The 20409-nt window shown below is 42.6% G+C and overlaps 1 protein-coding gene across 1 annotated transcript; it reads right to left on the bottom strand.

Moving 5' to 3' along the window:
- Positions 1-772: 772 nt before the first annotated feature.
- LOC136320891 (secretoglobin family 1D member 1-like) lies at positions 773-5892 on the bottom strand. Its single transcript, XM_066254035.1, has 3 exons — positions 5838-5892; positions 2042-2229; positions 773-904 (listed from the first exon to the last, which is right to left on the bottom strand). Exons 1-3 carry the CDS (start codon positions 5890-5892, stop codon positions 869-871), a joined length of 279 nt encoding a protein of 92 aa, XP_066110132.1. The 3' UTR covers positions 773-868.
- Positions 5893-20409: the final 14517 nt, after the last annotated feature.

Genomic DNA, 20409 nt, shown 5'->3' with positions numbered 1-20409 from the left:
TTTATTTTCTATTTTCTCAAGAATGTTTATAGAAGCCGGGCCAGGCAGGGGTGCAAAGGAAACAATAGTGTGTACAATATACCAATGATACTTAAAGAAAATGTGTATGTCTAATAACAAATCCTCTTCCTTCAAACAGTTAGAAACACATGAGCTCTAGTGTTTCAGAGTACGAAAGGATGTTCAAAGAGAGGCTAGACCGTGGAGGGGGCACCCTCAGTGGACTCTTAGGGTCAGCAGGCAGAGAAGCTCAAGTAGGCTCATTCCGTCCCCAAACAGATCCACACCTGAGACTGGGACTGTCATGTCTGTGCCGTGGAAAAAGGACTCTGTAGATGTGATAAAGTTACAGATTTTGAATTAAGGAGATGATACTGAATTTTCTGGTGACCTCTAAATGTCATCCCACACATTGTGAAAGAGACCAGGAGATTTTCATACACAGAGAAAAAATACAGCAATGTCCCCTCATGGGGCAGAGAAAGGAGGGATGTTGGTACCAGACGAGGACAGTCACCAGCCTTCAGCTGGAGGCACCAGGGATAGATGTTCCCCTCGACGTTCCAGAGCCAGCATGGCCTCCTGACACTGAGATTTCAGCAGAGGTTACAGATTTTACACTTTTGTCCCTGGCACTCAGGCCACCATGACACCTGGACACAGGGTTTCCCTTCATTACCCCTGACACTTCCCACAGGCCCCTGCGTGATGAAAACCACCCCAACTCAAGGTCAGAGACTGTTGGATAAAACAAGACAGGCAGCAAAGTGCAGGAAAGAAATTTATTGAAGCAAGATGTTGAAACCTCCACATTGTCAGGGAAAGATCAGGTCATCACTTAATGACAAAGAACTTGCATGGAAGATTGTTAAATCTGTCTGTTACATGCATCTTCCGTGCGCATCTGAAATAGAAAAAGAAAGAAAAGAAACATCAGTCATGAAGCCCCCACAGAAGACATAATAACACAGACTGGTGTTCACAACCCAGATGTGGAAGAAACTGCAACCAGCAAAGGGAAATGGAGGCACCAGGCAGGTAGCCATGCGTGTGGGGAATTCAATAGTCCTGGTCCAGTCTGCACAGACCATGCGAGTCAGAAGAGAATCATGTCCACACCCCGCAGATAAACCCTGCGTGTCCCCAGAGAAGGGCAAAGGTCTGTAGTAAAGCAAGGAGAAGGCTCAGGAGTTGGGCAGAGCAGCCCGGTGTCCTTTCTCTGAGTCCCAGGACAAGGACTCCACTTGTCACTAAACGGGCACACAGGGCTGAGAGATCGGGACTGGATGGGCAAGGCCATGGGTCATTCTGCCTGCAGATGATCCACCTCCAGGAGTGGACATTCCCCACACGACACACGGACTTCCCCACACTGAGAATCCAGCTAGTGAGGACATTTGTGTGAAACCTGACTTAATTCCAGGGGTGGACGTGCTGAGAGACACCTTTACATCTGTGTGATCTCTCCATGAGGACATGATTGAAGTATTTCAGCTCCACACGGGGCTGCAGAGGACACAGGGAGGGTCGTGGCCCCCTGGCCGGGAAACGTGGGGTGAGGTACAGGGGTGGCCTCAGCTCTGTGAGAGCTGGCAGAGCCCTCAGCAGCTGCCCCTCTCTCCTGACAGAGGGTGGGGCCGGCTCTCTCCCTCTCGCTGTGTCCCCATCTCCCTCCCAGTCCTCCCGTGAGAGTCCCAAGGACTGTGCCACTGGCTGAGGGGGACCATCCTGCTGGGGGAACAGTCTCTGGCCCTGCCCCATCACACCCTGTGGGCCTGGCTGTCCCTCTCCTAAGGACACTGTGGGAAGCCTGGTGCCCAGGGAGGTGACCTGAAAAAGACGAACATGCCCAGCACTGTGTGCAGCCTTTGTCTCCTCAGCAGGTGTCTCATTATCATGGACCTTGTGTCCATGGGCCACTCGATCAGACGTGAGTAGAGGGGCAGCTGCCTTCACACCCTGTGTCCCCAGAGCAGCACCCTGACCTCCCTCCTGGCTGCATAGCTGAGCAGCAGCCTCTATGTAATGGAGAAAAAATTACCACATAGCTGACAACTTTCAATGTGTCTTCAGGAGACATCTTATCCAAGCACTTCTTCACTTTCACCTTGGCCTCGACAGCTTCCGGAGGTGCACCGTATCTCTGAAGTTCCTTACGGTAACCGCTGACAGAATCCAAAAATAAGCTCCTCACATGAGAATGAACTGCTGGGCAGACTATTTTATTTGCTAGAGTAGAAGAAAAACAAAAACAATCGATGTAAGAAAAGTCACTTTTTCCTATGGCTCCGTACCTTCCAGTGCACAAGAGCCTCGCAGGGTTTATGGGCACACCTCCTAACTGGCAATGACAGTGCAAAATCCTGGACGTTGTGACCTTGTCAAGATCACAGAGCACTTCACAGAGCTCAGTCTGGAAAGCTGGTTGGCCGATCCCTAGTTCAGGTTTATCCTTTGTAAAGTACACCTGCGACTTTCCAAATCTCCTGCTTTGTTGAAATTCACACTCCCTAGATTATAAAACTTAAGGTTTGCCTGTCAGTACAGTGACACCTTCTTTAGTCTTGATATGGAGAGAAAGGAGAAGTGATCAGTCTTTCAACTGAATGGCAGTCAGAACTTACTAGAGGTCAGACTGCCTTCTTTAGTCTCCAAAGGAGACTAAATCTGGAGAGGAATGAGAAAATCTATTAATATTAGAAGATGCTCCTTTGAGACTAAATTAGGCTATAGGATTATGTCATTGGATGAAGAAGATTGAAACGTTTCTGAAAAAAAATGACTCTTCATAATTATGTTAAACCTCTGTCTCTTTGGCAGAGGAGCCCTTACCTTGGCATGCCAGGCAAGCCTCACTAGGGTAACAGTTTTAATTAGTCTACCTCTATCTCATATCCAATGCCTGGTCTGCATCTGTTGATATTTCTCACTTAAAATATGAAATAAACTAAACATTCTAGTATTGGAAAAAGATGGCAGCAGAGTAGGCAGATGCACAGACGCCCAGTTCTCACCACCAAACTGGAATAAAAATTAATTTAGGAAAAATCAGCATGAAAAACTAACTCTGAACTACAAGAACAGCTCTCAAAAACCAATAAGCAAAGGAGAAGCCACAACAAACCTGGTAGGGAGCACCTGAATCTCCTCTGCTTACAGGAACAGAGGGGTGGGGGTGAGGCTGAGACTCAGAGGGGATCTCACACAAGGTTTAAAAGAGCAGAAACTGCTGCTCACAGCCACTTGCCTTGCGACCAGGGAGCGAGGTGTGTTGAAAAGACCAGCTTATCTCCCAAGTGAAATGGAAAGAGAGAGGGACAGACTGTGAGGGGCTAAGGAATTCAGGAAATGATTTAAAAAAAACTGATTCATCCGTGCTGAAGGTGGCCATAGCTGTAAATCTCAACACCAGGAAGACAAACAATCCAATCCAAAAATGGGCAAAAGAGATGAATAGACACTTCTCCAAAAAGGACATACAGATGGCCAATAGGTATATGAAAAAATGCTCAACATCACTAATCATTAGAGAAATGCAAATTAAAACCACAATGAGATATCACCTCACACCAGTCAGAATGGCGCTCATCAACAAAACAACACAGAATAAGTGCTGGCGAGGATGTGGAGAAAAGGGAACCCTCCTGCACTGCTGGTGGGAATGCAGACTGGTGCAGCCACTGTGGAAAATAGTATGGAGATTCCTCAAAAAACTGAAAATCGAACTGCCTTTTGACCAGCTATCCCACTTTTAGGAATATACCCCAAGGACACCATAAAACGGCTCCAAAAGAAGAAATGCACCCCCATGTTTGTGGCAGCATCGTTCACAATAGGGAAGATCTGGAAACAGCCCAAGTGTCCATCAGAGGACAAGTGGATTAAAAAGCTTTGGAACATATATACTATGGAATACTACTCAGCCATAAGAAGTGATGACATCAGATCATTTACAATAACATGGATGGACCTTGATAACATTATACGGAGTGAAATAAGTAAATCAGAAAAAAAAAAACTAAGAACTATATGAATCCACACATAGGTGGGACATAAAAATGAGACTCAGAGATATGAACAAGAATGTGATGGCAACAGGGGTGGGGGGGGCGAAGAAGGAGAGAGGGGTTGGGGGAGGCGAGGGGCACAAAGAAAACCAGATAGAAGGTGACAAAAGACAATTTTACTTTGGGGGAGGGGTATACAGCACAATTGAATGTCAAAATAATCTAGAGATCTTTTCTCTCAACATATGTACCGTGATTTATCAATGTCACTGCATTAAATTTAATAAATAAATTTTAAAAAATGACTCTTGAGTTTCACACATCTGAAATTATGCACATATCATGATGGCTCTTGTTTTCTGCACTGATGTACAGAATTCCTTAGAGAAGGTGGGAGGTGGGAACTGGGGTTTATTACTGACCCCACTGGGATTGTGCTGAGACCTGAAATGACCACTTTCTCTGGTCTATATTCCCCAACCCTCACCCCAAGCCTTTGCAACCATGTGCAGCCCAGAATGTGCCCTACCAGGCTCTGATCTGACCGGATCTGATAGCAGCTATGCGGAGATGGTGGGAGGGTCAGATCACAGGCCACACGGGGAAACAGGCAGAGGTTCAGAAAGTCAGATGAAAGAGAACGTCTCAAAAGGACTTGAGGTCATTTGACTCAGTGGTAGAGCATCGGCCTGGCATGCAGAAGTCCGAGGTTTGATCCCAGGCCCAGGCACTCAGAAGATCCCATCTGCTTCTCCACTCCTCTTTTTTCCTTTCTCTCTATCTCTCACTTCTCCCACAGGCAAGGCTCTATTGGAGCAAAGTTTGCCTGGGCGCTGAGGACGGCTCCATGGCCTCTGCCTCAGGCGCTAGAATGGCTCCAGTTGTAATGAGGGCAACGCCCCACAGGAGCTGAGCATTGCCCCCTGCTGGACATGCCAGGTAAATCCTGGTCCAGCACATGTGGGAGTCTGTCTCTCCGCCTCCCCTCTTTTCACTTCAAAAAAATACAGAAAGAAAAGAAAAGAAACAAAGGCTTGAGTCAGTATCGAGGAAATGAAGGATCGCCAAATCATTCCCAAAGTTTTTTTTTTTTTTTGATGAATGGCTAGAATGAGCCCAGAAAAGTAGCAGTTGCCGCCCTAACAATGGCACAAGATCTCCAAATCCTGGCCAGACGCCTAGAGAACGAGCAGCACATGTCAACTGGCTGAGGGCTGCAGTTCTCAGAGCCCACGGGAAGATTGATCACTCGGAGACTCAGACAACACTGGCTCTTCCTGAACTGAGAACTCTGCTAAAGACCTTCCCGCCTGCACATTGTGTGAGTCTGAATCCAGGAGTTCACAGGCCATGGACTCAACCAGCACCTAAAAGACTCAGGGAAGGAGAACGTCAGATGGGACCTGGAGCTGCCCTGTGACACACGGCATCTCACTGCTCTGTCAGAGCCACTCTGGGCGGCAGTTGTGAAAAGCAAGGACAAGAGGGGACTTGGAGAGATTAAGCACTTGTTCAAGGTCACAGCGCTGCTGTGTGACAAAGCCATGACTCACAACTAAGTTCCATTACATCATGCTGCTCTGACAGGTAGACCACAGACAGGGATGAGGATTCCAATGGAGAACCCTTAAAACGATCCTGCAGTGATGTCTGAGAAAGTTCCAGATCACTAGGAATTGAAACAATGAGCCCTGGCTGTAGAGAGCTAGTCCATAAGAGGCAGGAAGGGTTTAGATTCTGATCTGCTCACCTCCCACCCATAATAATTCACTTCGTATAAAGAAGGTTACTTAACCAGTCAGATGGTACTCACATTAGACATGAACTCACCCTCATAACAGGAAAACGCCAGAGTGACCAGCAGGACACACAACACTGGCCTCATGGTGGACTTTGCATTGAGTTCAGCTTTAACAAGAATGAGCAACTAAGAGGTGGACTCAGCAGCCTACGGAGCCTGAGGTTATTTGTACCCAGTGAGCCTCGCTGGTTCTGCCCACAAAAGATGTGGCAGGTCACCAAGCCTGGCTTCCAGCACTAACTTCCTCCCTGAGGAATGATGCCATGCTTCTGTGTCACAGAATCAAATGACTTAGAAAGCTAGGCATTGCTAGCACCCTGACATCTCCTTTGCAGCTACACCGAGGGTGGGGATAGAAATGTATACGCAGTGATTGACAGGAAGCCCCTGGGATTTGGCTCCTTAATTCTAGGCCATGTCTGGTTTGCTGATCTCTGTCAGCCTGGTGCCAGGCACAGAGACGAGGGTCAGCAAGTACCCCTGGGTGTGCAGGACTGTGAAATAACAAACTACTCAGGTGGGTTAGGGAGCATCTTTAGTGTGAGATGATGCCTGCTGTGCCAGGGCTCCTTTGGCGGTGGAGGGAGAAAGGTCAGTGGGCTGGAGACAATTGTGAAGAAATCAGAAGTGTTGGGTTCCCGAGAGAAACCTCTGACAAGAAGAAGATTACCTCCCAAATCCTAACTTCTACTTAATCTGACATATCCAAACTATCAAGTGACATTTCAAATCAATCAGAACAGCATCTCACTCTAATCCACTGTTTCAAAAAATATTAAAACATATTCCAACTCAAATCACATGCTATACTGTTCTAGTTGATGGATTCACTTGTCAGTTAGGGGGATCGCACCTTCTGGGTCATCAGAACCCCAGCAGGACAAGTGCCCACAGCGCCCGTCCTCTGCCTGTCCCCAGCTATGAGCAGATACTCCATGGAAACTAGGGGGAAACATGGCGAATTCTGAACAAGACATTAGGATGCAGCAGGTTACAGAAAAGCATTCTGGGGAGCCACTCAGGAAGGGGACAATTGTGACAGTAGGAAATGTTAGGAGGAGGGGTCCCAAGGGAACAGCCTGGAGGAAGACAAGACAGCATCAGCCAGAAGCTCGTGTCACCCTGAAACACAGGAGGGCCTGGTGGAGGAGGGGAGGCTGTGTGACTGGGGAGGCAGGACGGGCTGAGTCAGGGGGGTCCCCATTCTTCTCTGGGAGCCCTGGGGGCGGGTGGTGGGTGGGAGAGACCCAGCTGGACACTGTGTCCCCTGTGCTTTCCTGCTCTGTTTCCCATCTAAGGTCAGTGTCAGAATTTTAAAAATGATTTATTTCCAAAAAATAATAAAAGGAATAAACAAATAAAAAATATGAATATTGACATGGATACATTACGGTGCAGCCATTAAACAAAGGGTCTAGAATTTCCTCAAAAAATTAAAAGTAGAATTACAGTGTGATGGGTCAAGTTCAGCTCTGAGTACACATGCAGTATCTCAAACACTTACCTGCACACCCATTTATCGCAGCACAATTCACAATGGCCAAGAGCTGGAAGCAGCCCAGGTGTCCATGGACGGATGAGTGGATAAACAGAGTCAGAGCACACAGATAATGGGATATTGTCCTTATCCCCACGGTAAGGCAGGAAATCCGTCACATGCTGCTTCGGGGTGAACATGGGGGACAGTACACTGCATGACATAAGCCAGTCACAAGAAGACAGTAATGTGTGATGTCTACTCATGAGGTTCCTAGAGCAGTCAGATTCATGGAAACAGAACATAGAAGGGTGGTTCCAAGGGGCCTGGTGCTGAGGGAACAATTTTCAGTAAAATACAGTCATCAAAGTAACTGTGAACTGATTAGAGCTTCAAACAACCATCGTCACCCTGCATACGGGTTCTTTGGGAAACAAAGCTTTGTTGATAATAACTGCAGTAATTAAAAGAATAGTAATGTTTTTTATTTCTACCTAAAGTCAATGTGCAAACATAATTTATTATATTTAAGCATTGCTACAAATCAGTAAGCTATTGCATTTCCCATCTTAACAGTTGAGTCAGGTAACTTTCAGGAAGTAGGAGACTTGCTCAAACTGGCAGAGTGGGGAGGCCGCTAGGTCGCGCTCAGGCACTGATGTGCAGGATAAAGTACCCAGTGCTACCCAGTCGGGGTGTCTGCTAGTGGGGACGGGTCACATGCAGACGAGGTGGTGACAGTGAAGTCCCAGCTCAGCTGCTTGTATCTCAGGTTCTGCCTCAGTCGAACCCTCTAGTTGATGCTCATTCTAGTTCCTTCATCTGTCTGTTCAACTCTTTTATCTTCTTCTCCTTTTCAATTAGATCATTGACTGACAGCAGTGAGCGCTGCCCAGGACGGGAGCACAGACTCTTCTTCACTGCTGGTGGAGTGCAGAGGGTGCAGCCCGTTTGGGGGGTGCTTTTACCCTGAGAACTAAACGTCCTCTTACCACACAGCCCAGCAACTGCACTTTCTGAGAACAAAGGTCCCACCAGGTGTGTGACGCTGAGCTGGGGAAGGCTGTGCGCGTCTGGACATAAGGTTACATGGGATGTCTTGGTACTTTCTGCTCAACATTTTGTGAACTTAAAACTGCTTGAAAATAAAGACTAGTAAAAAAAAAAAAGAGGGCAAAGATTTTGTTGAAAACACTTTTTTCTAATAAATGGAAACATAAGATAAAGAATGAATTGATGAATTGGTCATGATACATGGATAGGTGATTAACTACCAGAGAAATCTTAGATAATCCTCAGAAAAAACTGTCAGAATGAATGAAAGTTCACAATATAGCTGAACACAGGATCAGCTGGGAACACCCGTCCTTGCCTGTAACCCTGCACCACTGCATGGAAGACAGAAACCATGTCACCATGGCAACCGGAACTCTAGCAACAACAGAAATGCACTGAAGGTCACACACTTGAACATGCAAACCTTGAAGGATGAAATCATAAAGTTTACAGATACAAAAAGGGATCTAAAAACACCAAGGCCAAGGCTCACACAGTGTTCCTGAAGAAATGGTAGAAAATGTAAAGAAGTCCTGTATTCTCAGACACTCTGCAGTTTCAATCCCTCCCACATTAGAATCCCAATGGGGCAGTTTTACACTTGCTTTGAATTGTGAATTGCTGTTTGGTTCTTTCAAATTTAGAACGTGTTACCTTATTGAGTTGTAAAGAAGACTCTAATTTTAGGAGCAGACTACCTGGATTCAGCTGAACTCTGGAACTTTCTACCTGTATTGCCATCAGCAAGGTGCTGACTCTTTCTGCCTCAATTTCATCATCTGTAAACAAGGGTGATATCATGGAGTCAGTGTTAGGTTAAGTATATTAATTCAGAGAAATGCTCAACACCGTATCTGGCAGTAAATGTCAGCTATTAAAGTTATGCAACAATATGAAACTATAAGTAGGAAGTCCAACAGAATAAATAACCTTATCCTTAAGTGCAAATATGAGACCAAATCTCACCAACTCTGCCAGGGAGGGAACTGTTTACCTGGGAGCTAACACCGCCTGCTTCTTAATTGGCTCTGGTTCCATCGGGGCTTCTCTTAGGTAAAATAAGATCATTGCCTTCCAAGCACTTAATTTACTGTTTTATGATCACATGGATGTGAAGGTTCTCAGGACTTTATTATCCTCACTACTGGATATTGGAGCTCAGGGTCCATGAAGTTAGTGGGTGGGGATAGATGTTCTCCATCTCAAAACACAGGGTCTCTGAACTCCTGTCCTCAGCAGAATGTGCTTGTGACACATGTCCTTTGGCTGCTGTTGCAATCGCAGGGCTCCTCTAGCTCAGTCTCTAACTGGTTAGCAGGTACGTGGCATTGGTTGAGAGGGGAGAAACCAGAAGAATGCAGGAGAGGGCTCCTGCAATGTCTGTGATCTTATGCTCAAGTCATTGACCTCTGGGTTTCAGACTGAGGGAGGAAGGGTTGACTGAGAAAGTCTGAAAAGTAACAACTCATAGCTATAACCTTTTTTATAAGTTCCCTGAAATGAATCTGGAGCACCAGCAAGAGCAATGGGATATGTGAATAGTCAAGGACAGACAGACTAACCTCCTCGCTTACCCTCTCCCCTCCCAGAAACACAAAAATCATGTCAGTCTGCAAACAAAGAAGTCAAAAGAAATCAGGCACTTGTCACATGAAAACTAAAGCTGTAAAGGGATATTAGAATCTAAAAAACTAATTTGGGGCCTGACCTGTGATGGCACAGTGGATAAAGCGTTGACCTGGAAATGCTGAGGTCGCTGGTTCGAAACCCTGGGCTTGCCTGGTCAAGGCATATATAGGAGTTGATGCTTCCAGCTCCTCCCCCCTTCTCTTCCTCTCTGTCTCTCTCCCTCTCTCTGTCCTCTCTAAAAATGAATAAATAAAAAAAACTAATTTTGGGGAGTTCATGCTTTGGTGCTACTAAACCCCCATGCTCCACCAGCTACTAATAAATTTTTCTTCCTCTATCTAGTTGTCTGGGTGTCTGTTATCCTCCACTTGCGGCCATTTCCTGCTACAGGGACACATTTCAGGCCTCACCTCTGGGTCGTGATGACCTCGTATATAGTTTCGCAATTTCTGTATATTCTGGTGACACTTGTTGTCATGTCCTACCTCCCTGTCATAAACATCCTTGTTCCATTTGACCAAGAGAGATGCTGTACACATCATCTGTCCGTTCCTAGTTAACACTGACTCTGCACATACTACTCTAGCCTCCAAAAAAACAACAAGGCAATATTTTGTGCACACACATTTTTCCTATGGGGACTGGTTCCTGGTGTCCTTGCTTGAACAACATAAGGAAGGACCTAATTCACCATGTCTAATAAGTCACTAAAATAATTTTGATCACTTCTCACTTTTAGGCTAAGATCAAGTGTAGAAACAATTTGGAATGATTGAATACAATTACAATTTTGGCCAATACTCCAAAGGAATACTTTTAATCGCTTGACATCACTACCACAACCTTATCCTTTCTGCACCTGCACATTCATGTGACAACTGTTTTCAGAATAAAGACATCTAAATATAAAACTTGTGACTAAAATGCCACATTTTAATAAAAAAATAATACTATCCTTGGGTAGATTAAATTAGCATCAGGCCTCATTCAGCTCATTAAGAGATATGTTTATCACATCTTACTACATATATTTTAGAAGCATGAGATTTCAAAATTTATGTTGGATATTTATCCAAAGCAGCAAGATTGCAGCTGGTGGCCAACTCACCAATGTCTGTCACCTTACAAACTCCATAAGCCATGTTAGTACCTCTTCCCTCGCCATTGTGCACTGATGAGTCATGAAATTTATGCCCTGAGCAGTTGTGGGATTCAGCCTGCTCTCACAGGTTTAGTAGAGCCAATATCTAATTTTTTGTTGAGTTTGGCGAACCAGTTGTCAAAATGACACTTGTAATCAGGGTTCTCTCTTAGGTGGGCACCTGGGCAGCTGCCCAATGTGGAAAACACAAATATACCTTCCTTACAGTTTTTTAACATTCATCTGCACAACAGCGTAGTCTAAGCACCCGTAGTAATGTTCATTCCGTCCATAGGTAAAGAAATGGGATTCTACCCGTACAGTGAGAAGATGGTTAAGGATAAATCACACAGCTGATGATGCTCATTTAAAAGTTAAAAAAATTGCAAGTGTGGATGCCAATCGAGAAGCAATACAAAAATATCTTACATAATAGTTTTATTGTTTTTTGTCAATTTAATATTGTCTCATTAATATATTAAAACATTTATAATCTAGTTTTGCGATCCATTTTGATTCTTATTTAAGCATTAAATGCATGAAATAATAAACTACTTTCACTGTATCCATTTTTGTACTTAAAACAGTCATTAGGACAGAAAACTAGTTGTTAAATTATTTGAATCCCACCACTGGCCCTGCGGCATCAGGGACACTTGTGAGCGGCTGCACCTTTCCTTCTGGATCCCACAGACACCTACCTCCAGCCACCCTGGACCCCTGACGGGGCTCTGACCTCCTCCTGTGGGCTGTGAGCTGCAAAGGGAAGCCTCAGCAGGAAGAAGACTATGGACCATCGATGATTTTCTTCTTCTTGTTCACTAACTCTTGCCATGACTTAATTGTGCTCTGAGTTGTACATAGATAAAAGGTAATAATAATAATGAGGAAAAATTACACTGGGGAACAAATTTATTTTTCATTTTCTGTTACATGAGGTTTTAGAACTGTTTCTATATATATATCTGCATCGCTGATTCTAAATCTGAAATCCGTTTTTTGGTGCATGCTCTAGTTTTCATGCAATTTTAATTTATTTTTGTTATAGTTAATGGCATGCATTGGTATTTAAATTGGAGTTAAAGGGCAACAACTCTTGGATTGAATATAACCACAAAGCAATTAATGTTTTACAAACATCACTCTTACATAATTATAGTTGTTTTTAAATGTAAAAAACTATTATCTGATAAAAATACCCTCTTATTTGTTTTAAGATTGAATCATGGCTTCTTCAAGTAGATATAAATGTAAGAATAGTCCTGACACCTTCTGTTAATATGTGGCTGTTACACACTTCAATGTCAAAGGCACAATATTTCATCATTTGTGACATGTGCATATACTGCCTATTTTCAAGTTCTCCATGGCGATCAAGATAAGAATTGGGCTCCTCATATTGTGTGTCATGATTGTGAGAAAATGCTTCATGACTGGACAAAGGAAAAAACAAAGGAATACCTTTGTTATTCCCATGGTTTGGTGTGAACCTAAGGACCACAGTAGTGACTGTTATTTCTGTCTGATCTATACAAAGGGCATTGGCAAGAAAAAATGGCATATGATCGCATATCTTAATATTCTCTCAGTAATACGACCTATCCCACACTCTGAGACACTCCCTGTTCCAGTTTTCAATGGTTTTATTTCTTCTCAGGATGAAGAAAGTGAACATGGTGATCAAGTGTATTTTGATAAGATGCATGAGGAAATGGTTGTAGAATCTGAAGGGTCTTCTTCTGATGCCAAGCAGTCATTAGCCCCTCAGCAGTTTAGCCAACCTGAATTGAATGACTTAGTAAAAAATTTCGGCCTATCAAAGAAAACAGATGAGTTGTTAGCCTTCAGGCTTCAAGAAAAGAATGTACCTCACCAGTCGGCTAAAGTATCCCATTTCAGGAAGCATAAACAAATTTTTGTGGACTTTTTTTCCAAAGACAAACACTTTGTTTATTGTCATGATATCAGTAGTCTTCTCAACCAGCTAGGTGTTACCTCTTACAGTCCAACAGAATGGCGGCTATTTCTTGACAGCTCTAAATGGAGTCTGTAATGTGCTCTCCTACACAACGGTAATTTTTATGCAGTGGTTGCAATTGGTTATTCAACTCATTTGTGAGATCATTATAATGACATAAAAATTGTCCTTGACTTTCTGAAGTATGAGGAGCATAACTGGATCATTTGTGTGGATCTTCTCCCATCCAAGTACTAACCAGGCCTGACCCTGCTTAGCTTCCAAGATCAGACGAGATCGGGTGCATTCAGGGTGGTATGGACATAGACTGTGTGGATCTTAAAATGGTAAATTTTCTGCTAGGACAACAGAGAGGTTTCACAAAGTATCCTCGCTTTCTGTGTTTGTGGGACAGCCAAGCTCTGGAGAAACACTGGACACAGAAGGAGTGGCCAAAATGAGAAGCTCTGGAATTAGGGATGCAAAACATTACAAATGAACCTGTAGTTAATTGAGACAGGATCATTTTTTTTTCCCACTTCACATCAAACTTGGCTTAATGAAGCAGTTTGTTCGGGCTTTGAATAGAGAAAGTGAATGCTTTCGACATATTATTTCTGCTTATCCTGCCTTGTCTTTCGAGAAGATAAAAGCAGGTATATTCAATGGACCTCAAATTTGAACATTCATACATGACAAAGAATTTGCCAGGAAGATGAATAAGGAGGAGAAAACAGCATGGCAATTTTTTTGTGGCAGTTACAAAGAATTTTCTTGGCAACAAAAAAGGAGAAAACTATGTACTTCTGGTTCAAAGGATGCTGTTGGCTTTCCGCGACATTGGATGTAACATGAGCATTAAGATTCTCTTCCTGAACAGTCACCTTGATAAGTTTCCCGAAAATCTTGGAGCTGTTAGTGATGAGCAGACTACTGCTGGAGCATCAAATGAGATTGTCCTCAATGAGTACACAAATGCAAGAGCTACAAATGCAAATATTTGCCTGAATAGAATTTAAATAAGTTTTGGGCAAATTTTATGATTAAAATGAGTGTTTTAATAGGTTCTATTTTGAAATTGTGAATAAATTCTGATGCAATCATATCTTTTAGTGTATTTACTGCATTATATAAATTATTATATTTTCACAAAGATGATGCCCAAGAAGAAATTCTACTTCATGATGTTAAACTAAATGTTGAAATTTTTACAAGAAGATGAAAATCTAAAACTTTAAATTGAAAAAACTGTAGCTTACAGAGAAAAACTTATGTCAGATTTGAGATCAACATACTCTAATTAGGTAAGAACAAGTGTGTTTTTTTGATGCAACAAAAATTTTGTTCCCCAGTATTAAGAATGCTTCAGTTTTGCCCAGATTTCTCCCTAGATTCTCATTGTGTTCACTGCCTGACTTGTGCATTTCATCATGCTGATATCAGTCCAGGAGCCACTGAAAACACGACCTGGAGGTGGAGGACACTTCTTTGGAGCGCACACGGACTCCTGCACCGTCCCCCATCAGTGGCACTCCGTAACCCCCTGTATCACGTGCTCTCCCTGCAGGGCTGACTTTTCTACCCAGGAAGGTCAGGAGCCTGTTCATCACAATACATTTTGCTTCAGAAATGCAACATTTAACTTCGAACTTGAAAATAGCATCGAAGTTAAAGAAATGTTGCAATGATATGTATTAGAAAAACACCTGTGCACATTACCTCAACCACCAATCATTGAAGTGGTACCCCTTTGCTCCAGTGTGAGGTCTCTTTGAGGTATTCTAGAAAAAAAACAAACAAACAAAAAAAAAACACCTCTCTCAGCTTGTGAGACAAATCATCCAGCAGATATGTGAAGTCTTACTCATCAAATTACAGCCATGAGAGAGACAAGATGGCGCTGGAGTAGGAGAACGCACCAGCATCTACCTCCCAGAACCAATGTGGATTACAAACTAATTTTATGAACTATCAGCTGGAAAAACCAACTTTGGACTAAACTAAAAGGACTTTTCAACCCAAGAACGCTGAAGAAGCCACCCAGAGACTGGTAGGAAAAGCGAAAACGCGGAAAGGGCTGCCCAGCTTCTCGGAGCGAAAGGCAGCAGGGAGAGACTCGCGTGGCGGGAAGTGAGTTTAGCAGAGGGGAAAGGGTCCTGAGCCCCAGGAACAAAGCCCCAGCCTGCAGCCCCAGAGCCCAGAAGAAGCGTAAGGACAGTATTTAGCTGGAAACAAGTCAGGATACTGTTTGTGAGAGAGTCTGATTTCTCAGACCCAGGATCCTTCTTAAAAGGACCACGCAGAACATCTCTCTCACAAACACTCACCCGGGGCTTCCTGGGGACGGAGGGAGAGGGGAGAGAACCACAGTAACAGGAAGAGAGTGCAATCAAGGAGGCATAGGGAGAAACATTTTGGGAGATAGCCACCCTAACCCCTGGGACGAGGCACTCCCCAAAGCTGAAGTGAATATTTCCCCCGGAAACAGCAATACCAGCAAAGGGAAGCAGGAGAGCAGCCAAACAAGCTCCCCCGCAGCATTCAGAGCAGAGTCGCATAGAAGGAGGGAGCTTTCAGGTCTACAGTAGTGAGTCTTAGGGTCCGAGCTGCAACGCCCCCACGCACGCAGCTGAGGGCGCACCGGAGAGCGGGCGGCAGCGGGAGACAAAAGCGTGGTTCTGCTGGCAGGGGAGGAAGCCGGCTGGCCACCAGTGGGCTCAGGTGTGAGCTCAATCTTGCCCAGCTAGGGAGAAGGGGGCGTGCAAAAGCGGTCAAGCTCAGCTGCCGGCAGCCTGTAATCCAGCCTTCGGGAGAAGGGCGGGAAACCCAGAAAGGGTAGAAACCAGCCCCGGGGCAAGGGCAAAGGAGCACATCCCTGCCCCATCCGTGCAACCCAGGCTTGCAGTCTGACTTGGTAGCCGGCTCCTCCCACGGGGGAGGAGCCAAAAGCCCAGAAGAGGCGGAGTTCCGCTACGAAGCTGAGCTTGGACTCGCAGCCCTGCCTGGTGGTAGAGCCAAGGCTAGCAGCTGTTCCTTGAGTGGGATCATCCTGCAAAGGCAGAGCGAAAGCTCGGAAACAGGCGGAGACCCGCAGCTGAGCAAAGGTGCTCGCCAGTGCCCTCAGGACCGAGCATAACGTCAAACACGGGGACGGGGCAAAGGCCAAAGCCACCAACCCTTGTGCACCCAAGCACGTGATCACAGCCACTCTCGTGAAGAGAAAATACGGAGGCAGAGAAATACAACACAAATAAACCAAGAGAAATCCCCAGAAAAGGACCTAAGTGAATCAGATATAACCAAATTACCAGATGCAGAGTTTAAAATAACGATTGTTAGGATGCTCAAAGATATTAGAACCACCATAGATGGCCATTACGAAAACCTAAATAAAGAGATAACAAATATAAAAAAAGGACATTGAAATAATAAAAAAGAATCAGACAGAAATGACAAATACAATATCTGAAATAAAGAATACAATGGAAGGAATTAAAAGCAGGATGGATGAAGCAGAGAATTGAATCAGTGAGTGAGAGGACACAATAAATAAAGGCACGGAAGCAGAGCAGAAAAAAGAAAAGAGACTCAAAAAGTCTGAGGAAACTCTAAGAGAGCTCTGTGACAAAATGAAGAGAAATAACATCCGCATCATAGGGGTTCCTGAAGAAGAAGAGAAAGAACAAGGGATAGAGACTTTGTTCAAACATATTATAGCGGAAAACTTCCCCCAATTAAGGCAGGAAAACATTTCACATGTTCAGGAAGCACAGAGAACTCCATTAAGGAGAAACCCAAAGAAACCAACACCAAGACACATCATAATTAAATTACCAAAGCTAAATGATAAAGAGAAAATATTAAAAGCTGCTAGAGAAAAAAAGACTATCACCTATAAAGGAGCCCCCATAAGGATGACTTCTGACTTCTCAACAGAAACACTTGAGGCCAGAAGGGAATGGCAAGAAATATTCAAAGTAATGCAGAACAAGATCCTACAACCAAGACTACTTTATCCAGCAAGGCTATCATTTAAAATTGAAGGAGAAATAAAAAGCTTTACAGACAAAAAAAAACTCAAGGATTTCACTGCAACCAAACCAAGGCTGCAAGAAATGCTAAGGGACCTGTTGTAAACAGATCAAAGGAAAAAAAGAATATAGCAAAAGAGAAAAACAGTTTTAAAGAAAAAAAATGGCAATAAACAATTACATATCAGTAATAACCTTAAATGTTAATGGATTAAATAATCTGATCAAGAGACATAGGGTAGCTGCATGGATAAGAAAACAGGACCCATACATATGCTGTCTACAAGAGACACACCTTAAATCAAAAGATGCACACAGACTGAAGATAAAAGGATGGAAAAAAATATTTCACGCAAATGGAAATGAAAAAAAAGCTAGGGTAGCAATACTTATATCAGACAAAATTGACTTTACAACAAAGACCATAGTTAGAGATAAAGAAGGTCACTACATAATGATAAAGGGAGCAATCCAAAAGGAAGATATAACCATTATAAATATCTACACACCTAATATAGGAGCACCTAAATATATAAAGCAGACTTTGATAGACTTAAAGGGCGAGATCAACAGCAATACTATAATAGTAGGAGATTTCAATACCCCATTAACATCACTAGATAGATCCTCAAGAAAAAAAATTAACAAAGAAACAGCAGACTTAAAGGACATATTAGATGAACTTGATTTAATAGATATCTTCAGAACCTTTCACGCTAAAACAGCAGAATATACATTCTTTTCGAGCGCTCATGGTACAGTCTCTAGAATAGACCACATGTTAGGGCACAAAAGCGAGTTCAACAGATTTAAGAAGATTGAAATCATATCGAGCACTTTCTCTGATCACAATGGCATTAAACTAGAAATCAACCACAATAGAAAAATTGAAAAACATTCAAACACTTGGAAACTAAATAGCATGTTATTAAACAATGAATGGGTTAACATTGAAATCAAAGAAGAAATTTAAAAATTCCTAGAAACAAACAATAATGAGCATACATCAAATCAAAATTTATGGGACACAGCAAAAGCAGTCCTCAGAGGGAAGTTTATAGCATTACAAGCATACCTCAAGAAGCTAGAAAAAGCTCAAATAAACAACTTAACACTGCATCTAAAAGAACTAGAAAAAGAACAACAAGTAAAGCCCAGAGCTAGTAGAAGGAAGGAAATAATAAAGATCAGAGCAGAAATAAATGACATAGAGGCTAAAGAAACAATACAGAGGATCAATGAAACCAGGAGCTGGTTCTTTGAAAAGGTAAACAAGATCAATGAACCTTTAACAAGACTCACCAAGAAAAAAAGAGAGAGGACTCAAATAAATAAAATTAGAAACGAGAGTGGAGAAATAACAACTGACACAACAGAAATACAAAATATTGTAAAAAAATACTATGAAGAACTGTATGCCAAAAAACTAGACAACCTAGATGAAATGGACAAATTCCTTGAATCATATAATCTTACAAAAATCAATCTGGAAGAATCAGAAAACCTAAACAGACCAATTACAACAAATGAGATTGAAACAGCTATAAAAAAACTCCCAAAAAAGAAAAGTCCTGGGCCTGATGGCTTCACAAGTGAATTCTACCAAATATTCAAAGAAGAACTAACTCCTATCCTTCTCAAGCTATTTCAAAAAATTCAAGAGGAAGGAAGACTTCCAAACTCTTTTTACGAGGCGAGCATAATTCTGATTCCAAAACCAGGCAAAGACAACACAAAAAAAGAAAATTATAGGCCAATATCCCTGATGAACTTAGATGCAAAAATCCTCAATAAAATATTAGCAAACCGGATCCAGCAATATATGGAAAAAATCATACACCATGATCAAGTAGGATTTATTCTTGGGAGGCAAGGCTGGTACAATATTCGCAAATCAATTAATGTGATTCATCACATAAACAAAAGAAAGGAGAAAAACCACATGATAATTTCAATAGATGCAGAAAAAGCATTTGATAAAGTCCAGCACCCATTCATGATCAAAACTCTCAGCAAAGTGGGAATACAGGGAACATACCTAAACATGATAAAGGCCATCTATGACAAACCCACAGCCAACATCATACTCAATGGGAAAAAATTAAAAGCAATCCCCTTAAGGTCAGGAACAAGGCAGGGGTGCCCCCTTTCACCACTCTTATTCAACATAGTTCTGGAAGTCCTCGCCACAGCAATCAGACAAGAAAAAGAAATAAAAGGCATTCAAGTTGGAAAAGAAGAAGTAAAACTATCATTATTTGCAGATGACACGATATTGTATATAGAAAACCCTAAAGTCTCAGTCAAAAAACTACTAGACTTGATAAAAGAATTTGGCAAGGTGGCAGGATATAAAATCAATACTCAGAAATCAGAAGCATTTTTATACACTAATAATGAACTGTCAGAAAGAGAAATCAGGGAACCAATCCCCTTTACCATTGCAACCAAAAAAATAAAGTACCTAGGAATAAATCTAACCAAGGAGATTAAAGACTTGTACTCGGAAAATTATAAAAAATTGATAAAAGAAATCAGGGAAGATACGAATAAGTGGAGGCATATACCGTGCTCATGGTTAGGAAGAATAAACATCATTAAAATGTCTATATTACCCAAAGCAATTTATAAATTCAATGCAATACCAATGAAAATACCAATGACTTACTTCAAAGATATAGAACACATATTCCAAAAATTTATATGGAACCAAAAAAGAACACGAATAGCCTCAGCAATCCTGAAAAGGAAAAAAAAGCAGAAGGTATCACACTTCCAGATATCAAGTTATATTATAAGGCCATTGTACTCAAAACAGCATGGTACTGGCATAAGAACAGGCACATCGATCAATGGAACAGAACAGAGAACTCAGAAATAAACCCACAGCTCTATGGACAACTGATATTTGACAAAGGAGGTAAGACAATACAATGGAGTAAAGACAGCTTCTTCAACAAATGGTGTTGGGAAAACTGGACAGCTACCTGCAAAAAAATGAAACTAGACCACCAACTTACACCACTGACAAAAATAAACTCAAAATGGATAAAAGACTTGAATGTAAGCCGTGAAACCATAAGAATCTTAGAAGAAAACATAGGCAGTAAGCTCTCTGACATCTCTTGCAGCAACATATTTGCTGATTTGTCTCCACAGGCAAGTGAAATAAAAGACAGGATAAACAAATGGAACTTTATCAAACTAAAAAGCTTCTGCACAGCTAAAGACAATAAGAACAGAATAAAAAGACAAACTACACAATGGGAGAATATATTTGACATAGCGTCTGATAAGGGGTTAATAACTA

Source organism: Saccopteryx bilineata, chromosome 1 (assembly GCF_036850765.1).
Source record: "Saccopteryx bilineata isolate mSacBil1 chromosome 1, mSacBil1_pri_phased_curated, whole genome shotgun sequence".
Lineage (NCBI taxonomy): Eukaryota > Metazoa > Chordata > Mammalia > Chiroptera > Emballonuridae > Saccopteryx > Saccopteryx bilineata.
Note: the sequence above shows the minus strand (reverse complement) of the source record. Positions and strands in the feature narration are given on the sequence as shown.

Coding starts and splice junctions, on each gene's coding strand:
- LOC136320891 (XM_066254035.1), bottom strand. CDS start 5,892: ATGAGGCCAGTGTTGTGTGTCCTGCTGGTCACTCTGGCGTTTTCCTGT. Junction 2,230..5,837: donor GGCGTTTTCCTGTTATGAGG/GTGAGTTCATGT, acceptor CTTCTACTCTAG/CAAATAAAATAGTCTGCCCA. Junction 905..2,041: donor TGAAAGTTGTCAGCTATGTG/GTAATTTTTTCT, acceptor TTTCTATTTCAG/ATGCGCACGGAAGATGCATG.